The following is a 16,477-nucleotide window of genomic DNA, read 5'->3' as shown; positions in this document are numbered from 1 at the left end:
TGGCTTAAAAAATATTATAGAAGGATGGAAGCAACTGGGAAGGAATCCAGGGAACTTAATCTTTGATGCAATTAGTCACTCTGTAGTCTGAGCTGGGCAGAAAAAGACAGAGGATGGTAGAAAGGAATAACCTGAAAGGTCCCTCTGGGATTCTTGTTCCACCCATTACTGAAGGGCAGAGCATCAACTATTCAGAAAAATATAATAATCAATAAATGGAGGAAGCGCGTGGCAACCATTATGATCCCTAACTGGCCTGATCAGACAGGAATGTGGACCCTCTCTGCTCTCCACCCGTTTCCAGCTGCCACACATTTTTGCTGACCACACAGAGAAGCCAGGATTAATTTAGTATTTCACTGACGAAGAATAAATATGTATACTAATGCAAACAAAAGCAACATATTACTACCAGTTACGGAATTTCCTTCCTACCATGCTCCAGCTGCTGAGGTAGGAGCTTGTACACTAAATATTACTGCCAAGATTTTATAGAAGATGAAAATGCTTCTCAGGAAGGTGCAGATCTTGGCTAACATCTTGCATGAGGAATTGGCATTTGGATTTTAAGTCTGATTTGTCTGATTCAATCATCTATGGAGATGCCTTCATAGAAATTTTTACTCAAATTTTATAAAATTTGGATATTCCTGTCACTCAACCTCCGAATTTTGGAGGGTAAATTCTCATCACAAAATGCCTCTCTTTAGCAAAGTTAAGATCCTGTTGTTAAAAAAAAGGGGGGGGGGGATAAGAAGAATAGTTTTTAAGTAAAACTTATAGAATACTAAATCTGCCAAAAGAAAGAGACATTTAAAATTAACGTTATTTTTTAAAAGGGTAGAGAGTGTATGAGCATAATAAATATGAATTATAGGCATTTGTTGTATAATTCCGAATATCTTTTTCTCATTGTGGAAGAAAATGTCATAGGCACTTTGAAGTAGTAGACATGTGCCCAAGGGTAGTATATTTTATTTAAAGCACCTGAAATGATTAAAGACTATTTATCACGACCCAATTTCTACTTTTCCTTATTTCAGTCCCGATGCCAGCGTTCCTTCCTCAAATATCGCCTAACCCAAAGCTCTCATCTCAGGAATGGTTCTGATGAATCCAGGTTCACCAAGACAAGAGACTCATCTGGCTCATGATTGGTCTCCTTCAATGATAGCTTGTTTTCAATAGGAGCAAAGGTCTTATTTGTCTAACTCCAAGAGAATGAGGCTGAAAATTTAGAATTTCAGCCCGCAGCAAGCAAAAGAGACTTGCTTGCTTACTTATTTTATGTATTTGTTTTCATTTTAAACCACCTCTTCTCTGTCTTGTAAAATTATGCCACGTGGGCAGCCACCCACTCTGCCTGCGTGTAAGATGAGCCTTAACAGTGACATAAAATACCATGGAGACTCAGCGAGGTCGAAAAGAAAAAGAAAATTGATACCTCTGGTTTAAGAAGAGAAGGCCTCAGCAGTTGCTGTTGCTGCCAAAGGAAATTAAAACAGAAAAAAGGTTTAGAAAATAATTCAGGTGGAAAACGGAGATGATGATTGAAAAGAGAGAAAAAAAGGCCACAGCTTAAAACTGGTTACCTTGGGATTATGATTTATTAATCATGTGATAGCTACCGATATTTTGACGATTTATGGTAGAAAATGAAATAACAAATTCTTTGTTTCCATTTTATCATGGTTTTAATCAACATCAAAGTTAATTGCGTTTAATAAATAAAAACCCATAAATAACTTTTTGGTTCCAACTTCTCAGTACAAAAAGTTATTTATGATTTGAAAAGCACTTTAAGTGCCACGGGATCCTTTTGAACAAGTTTAACCTTGTTTTAAATTGCCCCTCTTTTTTTCTCCCCAATCGCATTCAATGTAATCAGGTTCATTTGTGAGGAGGGTAGAGCACATGACATAATGATACAGTCGCAACATACGCATCATCATATTTAAGAAACATCCCTGATCTTTCTTTACCAAAACATGGATGGCTTACAGTGGAACATTGGGTGTGCTTCTGGAAATTCTTTTGTGATCAGGGAAATCACCCTTCCTTGGATTTTGCTGGCATCACTCCTTACTGCCTCTCAACCTTACTCATACTTATTTAAAGGGAACAAGGTCCCTACTGCTCTGTTTTCTGATAATTTAAACAGATGAGAACAAGAGACACAGTTCAAATTTTGGTTTATCCAAGAGTGGATAAACCACACGAATCTGAAGTGGGAATGGCATTGGGAATGTGGGCAGAGAAGTTCTGGGAGACAAGTTCACCAGCGGAGCAGCTGTTGGAAATGGCCAGGGAGAACAGCTATGTGGCTGAAGGGGTAGATTTTCCGTGACACGGCCTTGGCCCAGGTAAGGCATTCATGGAAAGGAGCGGAAGCTGAAGTTAGAGATAGTCTGATCCAATCTCTTAGCTATTATAATTGTCCCTGAAAACTGGTTATTCTTAAATGCATTCATCTTGCTTTCCAAAGACGTTAGGACTTGTGCATTCTCAACTAACGGCCAATGAGGTCGTGTGCTCATTTAACTCTCTTGACTGGGAAGCTGTCTGCCAAACTCTGCTAGGTTCTTGGTGGCATCACTGACAGCAGCACGTTCAGAGCAGCTAGCCGAATACCACCGGCCAGGATGAATGCCTACCATCTTCTCCGCAGACTGAGAATCAAATTAACACGATGGTGTGAGATTTCCCACAGTCTGGCTTTTTAAGATCTTAAGCTCTAATGTGTTAGGAAGGAGACTTGGACTGGTAAAAAGGAACAGAAGTCCCAGGTTTCTAAATTAGGTCTCTAGCCTTAGAAAAATAAGTTTGGGGGAATGTCACAATGCTGAGTAGAGGCAATTTAGGAAAAAAATAAATTCATCCTTGGAAAGGTGAGTATTTGTATTTGTTCACCCACTTAAAACCCCAGAACAAAACAGCAATAGGTATAAAAGAGAGTAAACAGCATAGCATACTTATAAGTTTTATTGAAATAAAGGAAAATACCCTAGTTATGAAAGAATATAAATCAGTCCTGCCTGTAATGCAAATATTTTCCTAGTAAGCTTGATATAACACCATAAAGCCCTTACCTCTGATGCATAACCTCTCCTGAAAGGCAGAAACAAAGAAATCAGTATTAAACAACTTAGAGTTTCAGATCAAATAAAATTATAGATAAGGGTGTTTTTAAAAAATCTGAGAAAAAAGGAGAAGATAATTTTTACTAAAAATTGTCTCGTTGAGAAATACATTTTATCAGAAGAATCGAGGTTCCATGTCTGCATTACTGAGAACAATTATCAGCCCAGACTCTCGTGCCATATGAAAACTAAACTTTACATGGTCAATTTTATCTCAAGGGTGTTTAAAAGCACATTTGACACTGTTATTGCCAACTGGATTAAAAATATTCCATATCATCTCTAACCTAAACAAGTTTTGATAGATATTAGATACTTATTTGGGGGAAGAGATGTGTTTTATACATGAAGAGCATATCGGTACAGGATAAAAAATGATCTCAGTGACTAAAATATATTCTTCCAAGCATTTGTAAGATGTTTTTTTTTTTCTGTCTGTTTGCATCAATTTATTCTAAAACTAATGAATGCAAAGTACTTGCTAGCCTTTAAGAGTCACTGACCTTACCAGATATGAGAGCTGAAGATTTTCATTTTCGTTTTCAATATTACATAAAGATCTATAAAGTTCATGGACTGTAAGTTGGGGAAATGTTCAACTGTACTTGAGAGGGGGAAAAAAAAGTCTAAAATGCTTTTTGCGTTAAATGTCACTAATTATAAAGATTTTTAATTTGTTATTTGCTAAACAGTTGACCTAAAGTCCTATATATTATGAACCAAGTATACAAAGCCGGTAACTGCTATAAAGAGGCACATACATAACTTTAAAGTCCAACAAAACAATCTCTGTAGCAAATTTCTTTAAAATATTACAAGGGCTTACGAAATAAGTCTACTTATCTGAACAAATCTTAAGTGGCTAAGGCATTGCTGATTGAAATGGTTGGTCATAATGGTACTAAAATGCTTACTTAATCCTGTTGGCAATTTGTTACTTGAAATGGTTCTTTAGTGAGTTTTGCTTCTATGGTTCTGCCAATAGTTATGAGAACAGTAATCCTTCTAAAGCATTTAGGAGTTTGTTAATTTGCATCTGAGATAGAGAAAGCTCATTCTCTGGTTTTAATAATGAGCATCGAGTCACATATGTGACGTGAAGTGTCAACCAAAGCTGGACTTCATTCTCCAGGATATTTAAGCTGACTTTTTTTTTTCATTAGTTGTATTTTCCCTAAATATGGAAAATAAAAGATCAAGAGATGAGCTACACTGTTTCCATTAACCTTTTTGTTATCTCTCATGTGATTATTTGTATTGTTTGTTTCAGCTTGAAGGCAGAAAGCAGCTTGAAGAAGGTTCACAACAGAATCAATATGCATCATTGTCTGTATGCTTTCGATTAACATGACTTCCTGGTGCTCTTTATAAGACCAATCGTATAATATTGATGCGTTTTTATGTAGATTATATCCAATGGGTATTAATTATTCATTTTACACCATTTGTATGCCCTAAGTTTACTTTTAACAGTAAGGAAATGTATGGTAACCTAATTTCGTCATTTAAAAAGATATCTAACAATTTCTTATTCTTCTTTCTAATTCTTTAATTAGAATATATTGAATGCAGAAGATACAAAATGATATTCTTTTTCTGGAGCTTGGTTGTCAGGTTGTGGGGACTCAAGATTCGAGAACAGGAATATCATGGCCTGTGTACTCAAAGAATATAGGTCTCATGAAGAAGGCATTCTAACTGACTTTTATGATGAAGAGAGATCTCTAAATAGAATGTGCAAGTAAAAAACTAGATATAAAACATGGGAATGGATGTTTCATTTGAAAAGTGTAAGATACTAATAAAATATTCAGGCTAAACAGATATTATAAAAATGTTACAGAAAGTATTATAAATTCAGTAAGGCTGTAGATACCTACATAAAATTGTTATTTGGAGTTTCTATAATATTTGTTTGAAATTAGAGAATACATTATCAAAGAATTTCTTTCACGTATTCAAAAAGCGGGTACAAAATAGCTTTAAAAAACACACAGTCATATTAAAGGCTTACACAATCATGAATAATACCTTGTCAGAGTCCGCCAAATAGCACAAGTTCTCATGCATATGACCAGCTGCCAACAAAAACTCCAACTGAAGTGTTTCAGTGAAAGAGAGAAAAAAATCATGTTCAAGAACCCCAAGAAGGAAATTACTCTTGATTTGGATGAAAAGAATCTGAAGCAGAGGAGCTAATGAAAATAATTAGATTTATAGGCTTTTTAAAAAAAAAAATCTGATACTATCAATTCGGGGATGACAAACCAAATTCTTGAAGGAATATCACATAATGTAGGAGCTGAACAAAACCTTTGAAATGATGCACTACTAGACTCTGACCCTATATTAATATACTTACGATGGAAGTTATCAAGCAAGACTTTTGACTCTATTTTGAAATTGTGCTTTGTTTTTATGTGCAGACTTTTATCTTCTACAATATTAAAACTAATAGGTCACATAATTACACTTGTATTCAAAGTGGGGAATTCCAGTAAATAAAATGTATTCCGTGTGTTACATGGGAAAACAGCCTAATTACTTGTTGGTCAAGTGTAGCTTTCATTAAAGAGATAGGAACATAGCACTTAGCTGAGCTGATGCCTCCAAGAATTTAATTGAGTTGAGTTCTGAAAACAACTACAACATAAAATTTCTTTCTTAAGTATAAATTTTCATCACCTTTGCCTAACAAAGAGTAAAGGCCTATAAAAAACTGATGACTGTTCACTAGATATATTCCTTCTTGATTTCTATTTAAAAGGTTTAGATTTTATTTGTACGACTAAATTCGGATGATTTATCCAGAGTAACAAAAGGTAACTAGAAATGAAGCCAATATACTTCTCTAAAATTTTGGTAGGTAAACATTTTATATTAATGATAAACTTCATAAAAATATTTATAATTTTCATCAATCACATAATAAATTAACTCATACTAGATAAGCCTTTGTAGACATTTATTTAACCTCATTTTGATGAAACTGATGAGAATTTCTTTATTAAACTGGAGATAAATATTTTCTTTGAAGAACCTCCTGATAAAATTATAATTATGAGATGTTATCATCATAATGTGGTCAAGCAAAACTGAAGACCTCTTTAAACATCTGTGGGAACAACGAAATGTCTTACAAAAGCCAACAAGTCAAGATTTATTTTCATTATAAAGAAGAGAAGAGAAAGCACAATGAGAAATAGAATAAGACAGTTAATTGAAAAAGTAAAAGATTTTTCAAGTGTATAAGCATACTAGTAAGATAAAAGCAAGCCAGAGTAAAGACTGTTCTTGTAAGAAAACAGATGACTACATCTTGTAGCACCTGGGATTTATTTTGGAATATCATCATGTCTGTCAAATCCTACATTTCCGGTTACATAACATTTTTACTTTGGGAATGTTTAATCTTACCAGATACATAGGCTTCAAGGAAAGAACAGAACCTATAATAGCATTTTTTAGATTATTTTAACAGTTTGCTTTTTTTTTTTTTTTTCCTGGAGCAGTAAAATAAAACTATGATCAAAACATCAATGTAGACATTACTGTATTAACATGCTAAGAAGCCATTGGTTAAAGCTGAATATCTAACCTTCTTGCCCACATATTCCCATTGAAAAATAGATTGAAATTACTTACTTTTTAAATAAATGCAGACAAATAATGCTACTTCGTAGTTAAGAAAATTATAAATCTATAATATGAGTTAGAAATGATGAGGTTAATAATCTTTAAAAGTAAAAAAATGAGGAAAAAAACAGCATTGCACTGAGTTTAGGGTAAAAGAATGGAATCTTCTTTAATGTTCGAATTTGCCTGCGCTCGAAAATTTTGGTCAACAGAAGAGTTGTCCAGTTAAGATAGGAAAAGCAGCATTACAGTGAAGTAGATTGACTGTGAGATTGGTTCTCCGTTTCCTCGGCAAAACTGTGCAAATTCCCCTGGGGTTGTTGAGACGTCACGTCCACATTTTCTCTCTCTGGAGGGCAACTTGTCTCTAGTTTCCAGCTGTGTGTTGCTGGAAAGTTTTTTTCTATTTGACTGTACATGTTAGCAACTGACTTTTCAAGGTCCGCTAAGTTTTTTATATGCTTGAGGATGCCCTTTGGTTGTTTCTGGGGGTCTGTGTCACACACGCTCGTGGATGCTGGTAGCTGTGCGACAGAGGGCTCCACGTCCTCGGTAGGTGTCACACTGACAGTGTGCTTCACAACTGGTACACAGACACACGTAGTGGATGCAGCCCAAGACGGAGGGGACAGAGGAGAAGGAAGAGGAGGGGATGGTGGGGGGAGGGAGGGAAGTGAAGGTAGAAGAGGTGATGGAGAAGAAGAGGGAGGAGAAGGTGGGGTGGAAAGTGGGAGAAATGGAGGTGGAGGAGGAAGAGGAGGAGGAGGAGGAGGAGGGGCAGGCGGAGGAGAGATGTTTGGTGGTTTGGGAAGGATTTCGAAAATGTTCCTTCCGGCTTCAACTGTCAACAGACATGTGGGCATCTCTCTCCTAAAAACCGGGGAATTTAAAATGCAGGGCATTGAAGGAGAAAGTTCCAAAGAACAGTCCGCGGGAGAGATGATGACATCAGGTTCTGCCTGGAGTTCCACAGTTCTCGAAACAGTTGTCAAAGTGGAGTAGGAGGAGTGAGACGAAGGAGAGAGAAATGAGGAGTCTGAAGACAGAGATTCCACATGCTGTGCTCCACGTGGGAGCAGGGGCTGGCCTGGCCTTGCTTCTCCTGTCTCGGGCACACTGGATTCTCCAGCTGCAGGCAGGGGGTTCCTACTACCTCTCTGGTTTGGAGGGGTTCCAGGGCTTTCCTTCCCACCTTCCGGCCTGCGGCTCCTCCGTGGCTCCAGCTCTAGGGTTTCTGGCCTCCTGGGAAGTTCCCACACTGGTCTCTGAGGGAAGCACACTGGCTGATGCCATATCCTCTGAAACATTTCCCTTGGGCCCCTCAGGGACTTACTCCTGGCTTGTGTTTTGGGCAAAAATGAGTCTATAAAATCTGTTCTTAGTAAAAAGTCGGAGTTTGTTGGTCTTGGATCTACAGCTTCCTTATAAAGAGTACTGTGGAGACTGAAGGCGTCCTCCTCAGACATCAGTGTGAACTTCCTTGCTGACTTGGGCTGGTTGTTCCTAAGGGATCCATCTACATGAGCCTGCTTGTGAGCCTCAATAGTGCTGGAAGGAAAAGGCATCACACTGTGTGGACTTTTCCTGTCTTCTGAGACTGACTTATCTCCCCTGCTTTGTTGGAAATGGTAGAGAAGGAAAAGACTTGAAAGAAAAGAAGATAATGAAATGTAAGGAAACAGGTCGTGACATAGCTTTCATGAGAAAGGTGTCTTTATGGTTCGCATTACTACTTCAAAATATAAAAGGCCAAATAACACTAATCTACTGAAGCAAGACATTACTTTCATGTCCCTGTTCTCAGAAAGACAGAGCAAGAAAAGCTTGAGAGCTGTGCGTAGCATGAGACATTTTTTTTCTTTCTTTTAGAAAATGCAACAATCTGTAGACTGTTTTTTGTTTTGTTTTGTTTTGTTTTGTTGTTTTTGTTTTTGTTTTCCAGTTAGTTTGATACAGCCAAGTATCCCTGGCCACACGTAACAGTTCTCTTATGTAGAAATCATGATTTTCCAAATTGCAAACCAGCATTTTGGCTAATGGTTTCCCATCCTTTGCTTTGGTTGAGGATGCTCAGAGCTGACTGGGGAGAAGGATCCTTAGCTGTATCTGATTCAGTGCCATTATCTCTCATCTCAGTAATTCTGTCCTGGAGCTAAAGTACACTCTCATCTGAGGATAAAGCTTACAAGAGAATACAGAAAGGAGTTTTCTATTTCCCAGATTAGAGAATCAAAGTCTCCAAGGACAGGTGGGAGAATTTCTCACAGAGGTCAAAATCACAATTGAGGAATTGAATTTATGCTATAATCTTGAGATTATTTCCTTTTATTTTGGTTTTAAGCTTAATCAGTTTTAAAATGCAATAAACATTACAAATAAGAAGAGGGGCTGTTGGTATTTATTTTGAATGTGATCTGCATCAAATTTTGGTCAAGACTGACTTTAATGAAAAGATTTATGTTCAAAGAATGTAATTTTGATACCCCTGGATTTGCTCATACACTGACGCTGACTTAGGGTGGCCAGAGTGATAAATAAAATCTACTAAGTGAAGGGACATAAGCAAGTGTCTCCAATGAAAGCAGCGGGACCTTTCCCCAGGAAGGCTGGCTGGTTTTGATTAGTCTCTCATCAGACTTTGCTCTCAAGCTCAAACCGAGTAACATTTAATATTTACCAACACAGAAGGAATGAAATTAAAGGAAATACTGTGAATAAAAATTAAGTGACCACTTTGAAAAATCAGAATGACAGGGGAGGCAATAAAATGCCATATAAAGCCAAAGTTGTCATTGTGTCAGTTCACAAAGATACAAACTATGAAGGGAGACTCCTCACAGGTGGACTTGCGGTATCAGGCCCATCTAGATAATTTGGGAAGGATAGACAATTTTGATTAAACAGACAGCAAAGTCATTTTTTAGAAATGGACTTGGCACATTATTGGGTAATTTTTGAAATGGATTTGTTCTTGGTTTAATTTTTTGTTGGAAAGAACTGTGTATATAATGGAACTGCATCACTTTTGACTGAGAGATATCTTGAAATACTTTTAACAAATTAAAAGTGAGAATTTCGATACACTTCTTGGTAGGCACAGGTTTCCAAGATACCAAAAGGGAATGAGATACGGAAGATAGAAATTTCTTTTTAAAAGCAAACGACTCCATGGGAAAAGACGAAGATTACTATGTTCAGAGTAAAACTTAATCTATTCTCTTGTATCTTTTTTTCCCTAATGCCTTGTATTAGAATGATATTATTTACTTACTTATGCCTATGTATCCACAGGTGGGAAAGAGAAAACATGCGACAGAAAAAAAAAAAAAAAAAAAAAAAAAAAGAAGAAGAGTTTGAACTATAGTTAAATTGAGGTGATTAGGAAAATATTAACAGGAACTTGCTTTAAACATTTACTATGTATATCCAGAAAAGAAAATGCATGTTTTTATATTTTCTTTGTATTTACTCCTAAGGATGATATGTAATAATATTTCAGATAAAATCATCTGGCATTTATTTGGTTGTCTCATCACATAAAATAGCCAACTATCCATTTCCTATACATACCTAAAATTCACTTTCATTATACATGGCTGATTTCAATCCCAAAACAGGTATTTTAAATGAGATTCTAAGAATTGTTTCTATGTCCTAACTGAAAAATTAGTCACACTGATTTATAAAGAAGATATACAAATTGTCTACAAGAAAGTAAATATACGAGTACTATAATGACTGTCACAGAGCGATTGTTGAATCTGTATGAAGTTATGAATTAGATCATTAAGATTTTTTTCAAAATGACCTTTGATTTTTTTTTCTTTTAAATTTGATAATAATTCATTTGGAGTTAGTCCATTTTCTAGTAACTTATGTTCAGAATCCCTGTATATAAAGTTTTTAAATAGATAGGTTAAACATTTGTTAAAGATATTTAAATGTGCAGAACTCAAAACACTTCATTGAATACATATTAATTGCAAAATACTCTAAGTCTACCACAATTTTTTCAAATAAAAGTAGTCCTTAAGTGTTGCTATTTGAAAATGATCACATCAAACTATATTGATTCCAGATGATGTAATAGTATACTTTCTTTTGTTAAGTAAAAATGAATATATATCCCTCACTAATTTCAAGTGAAACAACTTTACACATAAGTCTTTTTTGTCTTCTGAATATTTTTTGCTGGAGAGAAGTGGTTAATATGAAGAGAATCAAATCGTATTGGCTCAATTCCTGCATTCACCAGTAATTCAAAAAAAAGACCATCATTTTCAATTCATCAAAAGATTTAAAAACTATATTTAAAGCATGAATCCTGCATTATATCATTTTAAAAATAGAATCTCAAACACTAAACTCTCAAGCATTAAATTCAATGTTAGTGTTAAGATATGCAACATTAAAATGAGTTTTGACATTTTTAAAACTTCTTAACATCACCTTGTACGGTAGTATTAATATGGCAAATAATACTGATACATGTGTTTAAAACCAGTTTTCCCATGAAAAGGTAAATTTCATAATTTTTGCGGCTTGCTTTATTCCTACTAGTAAATGCTACAAATGTAACACAGTAAGTAATGTCTTTTCATCCTTCAACTCCACTAAATTCCAGTTAATAAAAGGTGTCTTTGATATAATTTAATTCAGTAATAATCAAAATTTTATACTATCCTTTGTTTGTTTTGCATTTCATGTCCAAAAACTGTTTAAAGCATCAGCAAGCTGAATAAGTCCGAAAGGAATCAGGCTATGTGGGTAGCGTTATGGAAACATCTGTGACATCTTTTCATGGCAATTTAAAAGTTTTCCAAATGTGTATGATTTAACGTTGCTTAGAGGTTCCAAATAGCATGGGAGCAATATTAAGCTATGACAGCAGTCTCTTTTAAGAGGAATATAATGAAAAGCATATTCTTTAAGTGGTTGGATATTTACTATTTAATTATTTATTTGGGTTTCAGATTTTCATGCAGATTTTAATCACTCTACCTTATGACATCCCAAGATAGTATCTTTAAAAAGTGTATGAGTTTAGACCACAATATTGGTTTTAAACTACCAAATAGGAGTTGGCTTTTGATACTAAATCAGGAATTACTAGTTTATGGTTATGCCTTATTTTTCCTTATTTCCTATGAGGAATAAAATAATCTTTCTCCTGAATGTGTTTTTAATTTGGGAGAAAAGACTATAACCTGCTTAATTGTGAAGGTTTGCAGATTAAAGCTCGTCATCTGCAATGTCACCTCCATTGCAGTACTTCTTTTCTCTTATTCAGTTTTTAATGTTGGCTTTTTTTTCTTCTCATGTTTTGGTTATTTTCTTTTTGTTTTGTTTTTGTTTTTTGTTTTGGTTATTTTCAATGCAACTTTTCCTTAGGTTCTCATCTTAACGATTTTGTGAGTCTCTCTCTCTTTTTTTCAAGAAACAAGTCGTAATTAGCGTGCATTCCCGCATCAGGTGGCAATGACATACTCACCCCCCAGCATCCTGCACACACACCTGCACACCTGTGTGTCAGCGGCTGCAGGGTACTTACATGGTGCTGTCCCCCAGCTCCTCGTACAGGTGCGCCCCGGGGGGCGGCGGGGGCGGCGGGGGTGCGGCCACAGGTGCAGGGGCGGGCGCGGCGGGCTTGGCCGCGGGCAAGGCCGACTGGATGCGCGCCGTCTTGGTGCACTCGGCTTGGCGGCTTTGGTAAGGCAAGGATGTTTTGGAAAACTCATTTTAGAAATTACACGCTGGCCAGTTAGCATAGGAACCCACCAAACACACCGTGAACACGAATATTCGGACTTAGAAATTGGTAAAATTACAGAGGCGGCCACGCAGAGTATCCTTCTGGTATACCCCCATCCCCTTCAGATCTTTTTTAAAAATATTTACCCTAAAATAATAGGTAGAACTCATAGAAATATCTGCAAGCTAAGTGAACTAGTCATAGTAGAGGTAGGGGGCAAACTATCTATAAAAATGGGATGGATGACTGGTGCTTATTGATGGGATCTCTTCCCCAGTGGGAGGCATGCTGCAGATGCCTGATGTTGAAGATACACAATTTTTCTTTATCATTCATCTTCCATCTGTTTAAAGAAAGCTATTTCATTTAAAATGATTTGGAACATTTTTGACATGACTTTGGAGGGGCTCTGCAGTTTACGGAGGGTTTCTGTCCTAAAGTGGAGAGATGCAGCTGGGTTTTGTTTCTTTGGATAGCCAGGACAGCTGTGATTCTTGCCCGGGAGCCTCCCTGCTCTTTCTGAATATCCTGGACACCAGCCGTTTAGCTCCTTCCTTCCTCAAAACCAAGATCTCAAAGTGTGCAAACTATCAGAGCAAACTGTCTTTTTCACATTTCTTCCCTTGCATCCCAGAGTGAGAAACCAGCTCGATTCCACATATCCAAAAAGCACAAGGGAATTTGAACTAAAAACTATACACACCCTGCAAATAGAAGACAGACAAATAGGTCTTGGTGGTGGGCAGGCTGACTGCTTTATCAGTAGTATCTGGGATTTTTCTTTTTATAGTATATAAAGTCATATACAAGATATTAATTATACTTACACTTTAAACCTGTTTTCGAAAAGCAATGAGTAAGAAAAAAAAGAGAGAAAGCTACATTAGAAGGACTGCATTCAAAATATTTTAACATCTGATATAGTCTAAATTATGAATAATTTACTGGTTAAACTCTTAATGACACACTAGGGAAACCAAGTATTTCAATTCAGAAAATAAGAATGAGGGAGCACCTTATTATGGCTGTCAACACCACACAAGCTGTGAAAACACTCATTACAGGGAGACAAAGAAATGAACTAAATGGAGGAAGAAAACCTGGATGGAAACATGGATAGATGAATTTGAACTCTGATAGAAAAATGGAATAGTGAGGATGATCTGATCTCAGTAATTGGCTTCTTGGCTTCCTGTGCCTGGAGGATGTTACAGGGATGAATCAGGCAGCAAGTCTGGACGAAGATTAAACCCTGAATATTGAACCAGACACTGGAATTGCAAGGTGACACTCCTGGCGTGGTGAATCCATGGCACTTTTTTTTCACTTCTGCCCCTTACTTTTCCATGTTCAATGAATTTCACAACCGAATGTTAATATGAATGAATAGCCATCCATTCTGGTCTAATTCACAAGCAGAGTATAAAAGTACGAAAGTTAGATCTTTTAAGTATTAGAATGTTACTTTGAAACATGAGCAGTGCAAAACTCATTTTGCTTCATTCTGTTAGTCTACAAAAAGCAGCAACTAAAATGGATTCATTGACTGTTGAGCTGATTACTGAACTTAATTGTTTAAAATAATTAAATCCATCTACAAAATGTTTAAAGGCTAAGCACCTTAGTGGTTTGTTAAATTTCAGACCACTGAGAGTATAACGTCCCGGATGCTTTAATTTTGATCCCTGCATTGTGTGCCAAATATAAGAAGTCTCCTCCTTGATGCTGTTGTGAGCAGGATTGCTTTGAGAAGTATGGCAATGAACAAGAGTAACTGTAGTGTAGATTATCTTTAACATGAAAATTAATACTGGCTTGATGGCTTAATAATTTAAAAGCATTTGCCCACTCTTAGGTTTGTTCATAGGCTTTAGATTTGGTGTATCAACTGATTTGTTATGGATACTTCAGATTCCGATATATCACACTAAATGTTGGATTTGCAACTTTGCTATTGCTTTTGTGATGAAAAATATTCCTATCGCATCTTCATACTGTTCAATAAGTTCAAATTCCTTGCCTTGTTGAATTCCAAAGAAAATTCTGTGTTAGAGAACAAAGAACAGTTTAAGAACACATAAGTGTTATTTCAGTGCTTTCCTTGTGGGAGTTTCAAATGAGAGGGACAGTTCTATGATCATTTCTTACTCTCTGTTCTGTCAAGTAATTTGTATGATTTACAATCACTGCCTGTTATTTATTTGCATTCTATGGCACCCTTAGGGCTAACCTCTCTTCTTAACTGATTCCACAACTGTTTCCACCAATCACGATCAATTGGGATATATTTTAAATGCCTAGTCCTCAAACACAAAGGCTCCCCAGGTTCCCCACACCTAGTGTCAAATAGAGAATAGCAATGAAATTCCTTCAAATACAAAGGCTAAAATTAGCTATGGTTACTTAACTCTTTTGAAGGATCTACATAAGACAAATTTCGATATTTTAAGTGGAGGTATTGGCCTGTAGGAACAATGAAAATGTAAGGCCTTCACAGCCAGGATATCCTGTCCTATGTTACAACATAGGTCCTAGTAGGATTATCCAGGAAGGAAGAAACCTCATGGAAAATCACAGATGGCATACTACGATTTTTAAATGATTTTACCAACACCGATCATTTACACAGATGCAAATTTAAAAGCCCGGATAAAATGCTGTTGTGACAGTGTACTTAGGTTGCACACCATCCTCTAGACGGGGCATATCTGCATGTGGCATTCCCCTGCAGATGACGCTTCCCTAAGATCCCTATTACTTTTTTTTTCCTGAGGCTCCAAACCTGATGAAGAGCATGAACACGGCCACAGGAGCTTACCTGATGGTCCCATCAGATGAGAACCGATCAGAAGAATGGGAACGCTGAGTAATTGGTGGAAAATGTTGGAAGTTTGTTTTATTTTCCCTTAAAGGAGGGCCATTTAATGCAAGGAGGATATAGCAGTCCTCAAAAGATACGCACCATTTCTGTCCTACAACTACAAAACCATGTCACTGGGGGTGGCCTTTTGATGAGGCTATGTTCCAATCGAAGAATACTTACTGTCTGTAGCTGACCAGAACGACCAAAATGGCAGGAATGCAGCAGAGGATGATGATGAAGGCAAGCGCCAGCAAGGCCCCTTCTGTGTAGCCCAGACTTTCTCCTCGCTTTTTAATGCTGGTCACTGCCTCTGGAGTCCGGATCTCCAAAATGCGTCCTCCTTCCCCATAATGCGGCTGAAAGTCTTTATTGATATCAAGTAGTTTGCCATCCAAAAATCTTTATTGTTGGATAAATAGTCAAATCAGTGACGTTAACATACAAAAAGTTTTTTTAAAGATAATTTTGTAGTGTCTTTTAGTATTTTCTTGAAAATATTTTTGTGAAATATGAAACATATTTCAAAGGATAATTTTATAATATCTTGTTATGATTTTTATTAAATGTTTAATATTTAAAAAATAAATTTGTCCTAACTTTTAACATTTTCTTTAATTGAAATACAAACTGAGTCAGTCTTATGAATATATAAAAATATATAAAAAGCAAGAGCAATAAAAAGCAACAAACGGCCACCTATCTACACGTATCAAAGATATTATTAATGACTCTTACCTAAATATGCTCACAGACTTGAAAAAAGTAATTATCAACATCATCAGACTTAATATCACTATGTTGAAATCACTTACGTTATTAAGTTATTTGGGTGAATAAGTATTCTAAATTACAGATAGCATAGGTGAACATTATATCGTGCATTGTGTCTGCTTGGGTCCCCAGAATAATCCTGCAGAACAGAACATTATAATGCTAGTTTGCTGCAGGCCATAAAGCTACACAGTTAGGGTCACAAATCTGAGACACCGACCCAGCCGTTAGGCTCAAAAGTCTCCATTTGTCTTATATGTGGATGCTCTGAGATCCCAAACCAAAATGACATTTTGTGGGCAAAAGGTGAACAAA

The 16,477-nt window shown here is 36.4% G+C and overlaps 2 protein-coding genes across 2 annotated transcripts in view; both read right to left on the bottom strand.

Annotated features, from left to right (window-relative positions):
- Positions 1-16,477, bottom strand: part of PCDH15 (protocadherin related 15) — a 906,505-nt gene that overhangs the window by 9,327 nt on the left and 880,701 nt on the right. The window contains 5 exon segments of the mRNA XM_035706656.2: positions 1,445-1,483; positions 3,090-3,108; positions 12,328-12,480; positions 13,356-13,364; positions 15,572-15,790. Of these exon segments, the coding sequence (XP_035562549.1) occupies positions 1,445-1,483; positions 3,090-3,108; positions 12,328-12,480; positions 13,356-13,364; positions 15,572-15,790 (439 nt within the window).
- Positions 6,328-8,761, bottom strand: LOC125753731 (protocadherin-15-like). Its single transcript, XM_049101854.1, has one exon. The coding sequence runs from the start codon at positions 8,339-8,341 to the stop codon at positions 7,022-7,024; it is 1,320 nt and encodes a 439-aa protein (XP_048957811.1). The 5' UTR covers positions 8,342-8,761; the 3' UTR covers positions 6,328-7,021.

The sequence above is a fragment of the Canis lupus genome, chromosome 26 (genome assembly GCF_003254725.2).
Source record: "Canis lupus dingo isolate Sandy chromosome 26, ASM325472v2, whole genome shotgun sequence".
Classification (NCBI taxonomy): Eukaryota; Metazoa; Chordata; class Mammalia; order Carnivora; family Canidae; genus Canis; species Canis lupus.
The sequence above is the reverse complement of the archived record's forward strand: the minus strand, read 5'-3'. Positions and strand labels throughout refer to the sequence as shown.